At 35.2% G+C, this 2196-nt stretch overlaps 1 protein-coding gene across 1 annotated transcript in view; it reads right to left on the bottom strand.

Moving 5' to 3' along the window:
* Nucleotides 1-2196, bottom strand: part of LOC106935003 (interleukin-18) — a 26309-nt gene that overhangs the window by 11995 nt on the left and 12118 nt on the right. Inside the window, exons 2-4 of the mRNA XM_015015220.1 lie at nucleotides 1731-1807; nucleotides 1603-1629; nucleotides 1357-1497 (exon numbers count right to left, since the gene is read on the bottom strand). Coding sequence (XP_014870706.1) covers nucleotides 1357-1497; nucleotides 1603-1629; nucleotides 1731-1797 — 235 coding nt within the window. The 5' untranslated portion in view covers nucleotides 1798-1807. The remainder of the gene's footprint in view (nucleotides 1-1356; nucleotides 1498-1602; nucleotides 1630-1730; nucleotides 1808-2196) is intronic.

Below are 2196 nucleotides of genomic sequence, written 5' to 3' on the forward strand. Positions count from 1 at the left end.
TTAAAATAAAAAACCCTATTTTTCTAATTAATATCCTGTGACTCCTCCTGTTTTAACTCGGTCCATCACACAGCTACATTTTTTACATTTTCTGTCAATTTAACTTCTTTTAATACAAAAAACCTCGGGTTTAGCAAATTTTCTGGGGTAAACCCTGCAGTCAATGGACAATTTACCTGTGCAAGAAGACAACTAAGTCAGTATGTTATTACAATATCTTACCACATTTCTATACCTGACAAAAGGATGGAACTAATTTATAGTACTGTATCAAATGTTTTTGTTAATTCTGTCTGACATTGTTCCATTATTTACAGGGATTTGTTGTGGACCTTACAAGTGTTTAATTTCACAGCTTTTACATCAGGCAGTTTTGCTCTGTCTGAACCTTTGAAGTGTGTCTAAATCGAAGCTACTTCAACGCATTATTCCCTCATGTCTAAATTATGTCAATATGTAACTAATGTCAGGTTATCCAAGAGAATTAAGCCATGATAAATTAGGTCAATATATTTTAGATAATCTCTTTATTAAAAATAGTATGTTGGAAATTATTTATATACTTGTCAATGATCAAAAGAAAAACCTATATAATGTTATGGTTGTTGTAAGCTGCTTGCGCAACTTCTGCATGTTTCCACTGGTGTGACTTACCAGTCTGTGAAATTGGAGAGCCTACCTACAATCACCCTAATCCTAGGGGTGATTGTAGGTAGACTCTGGAGCCTCAAGTGACTCTTCAGACCCTCTATTAAGATTAATCAAAACTGCTAAAGAATTGTGTAAAGTTCAATAAACAGTTATAGTGTTAACAGTTTTTCCAAGGTGTTTTTATGCTATTTGTGTGGAACATTTTCACAAAGTATGACACTAAAGTATGAAAAGGAAAATAATTTGTAATAAACAAATTTTTTGGTCAATTCATATTTTTTTATGTCAGTTTCTGGTATAAAATTAAATGGTCTATTGAAGAAAATGTATTAAAGTGCTGGCATTATGTATTTTTCAGGAACTTAGTACCATTTTATAGCACAATCAAATAACTATGTTACCTTAAGTAAGCTCTATACATGTAATAAAACTTAGAAATTTGACTTTGCAGGTTGACGCCTTGAAATTGGACCTTTTTGCTCTTTCTTACATCTCACCTTCAGCAAGTCCACCTCTGACTGACTCAGCAAAAAAAGATGAAGGTTTTACACTAACCAAGTCAAAGTCTGGACTAAATCTAATTACAATGAAGTACTGTGTGACTTTTACTAGGCCATTCAAGCTCAAAAATACTCCAGTGTGGCTCAATGAAAGCAATTCTGCAAAGATCTCACTGCCAAAAGCAGAGGAGTTGTCGTCTCTTACCAGGCTGTCCTCGATCATGGTCTGTCCTGTCCTCAAATTCAAATTTTCCCGAAGTTTTCAAAACAAGAAACTTTTGGTCCTTGCTTTGGATCCACGTCGATATTGGAGGTTCATGTCTCCTGAAAGCATCTGAACAAAGCTCTGCATTTCATAGAAAACAAGTTATAACCATTGCTACTGCATCTTTACTACACAGATGTCAATAAATATGAAACAAGCCGATATATAAACTAATATATAAGCTACCTGTTTCACATGGAGCAGAACTGGTCTCTGTGCACAGGTATTGAAAAACATAATTAAAGTGCTGTTTTGTATCTAACAGCATCAAAACCAAATAGATTTACAGATTAGAAAAGTATGTAATCACCTACCTTCAAAGTAAAAAGAATTGTTAATTGTTTGGATGAACTTCAGATGGGAGTCTTCACAGGTAGCCATTAGTGGATGCCTACAGAATAAAAACATAAAACTTAAACCACAATATGTTTCCATAAGGTACCACTGAATGTGATCTGAGTCATGTCTAACAAACAAGTGCAAACAATCTGGGCATCATTGTCCTATGATTTAAAATCCTTTGAATGGTAGAAAAGGTGCCTGACAGACTAACAATCTCAAGCTATAACAAGCACTGCTCTCCCCAACCTGCTGCTCAATCTTCCCTCAGACATGTGAAAGACTAATTTGACTGTTTTGAAATGTACCCAGGTATATGACAGGGGTATAAATGGGGTGGAGACTAATGTAGCGCCATTCGTCACTCTGATCTGGATATGCCCATTAAAAGCTACAAGTGGTAGAAAAGTTCACTGCATGGTTGAATCGCTTATCCAGGGT

Source organism: Poecilia latipinna, unplaced genomic scaffold, assembly GCF_001443285.1.
Source record: "Poecilia latipinna isolate Pla-1442-1.1 unplaced genomic scaffold, P_latipinna-1.0 Scaffold1893, whole genome shotgun sequence".
NCBI classification, from domain to species: domain Eukaryota; kingdom Metazoa; phylum Chordata; class Actinopteri; order Cyprinodontiformes; family Poeciliidae; genus Poecilia; species Poecilia latipinna.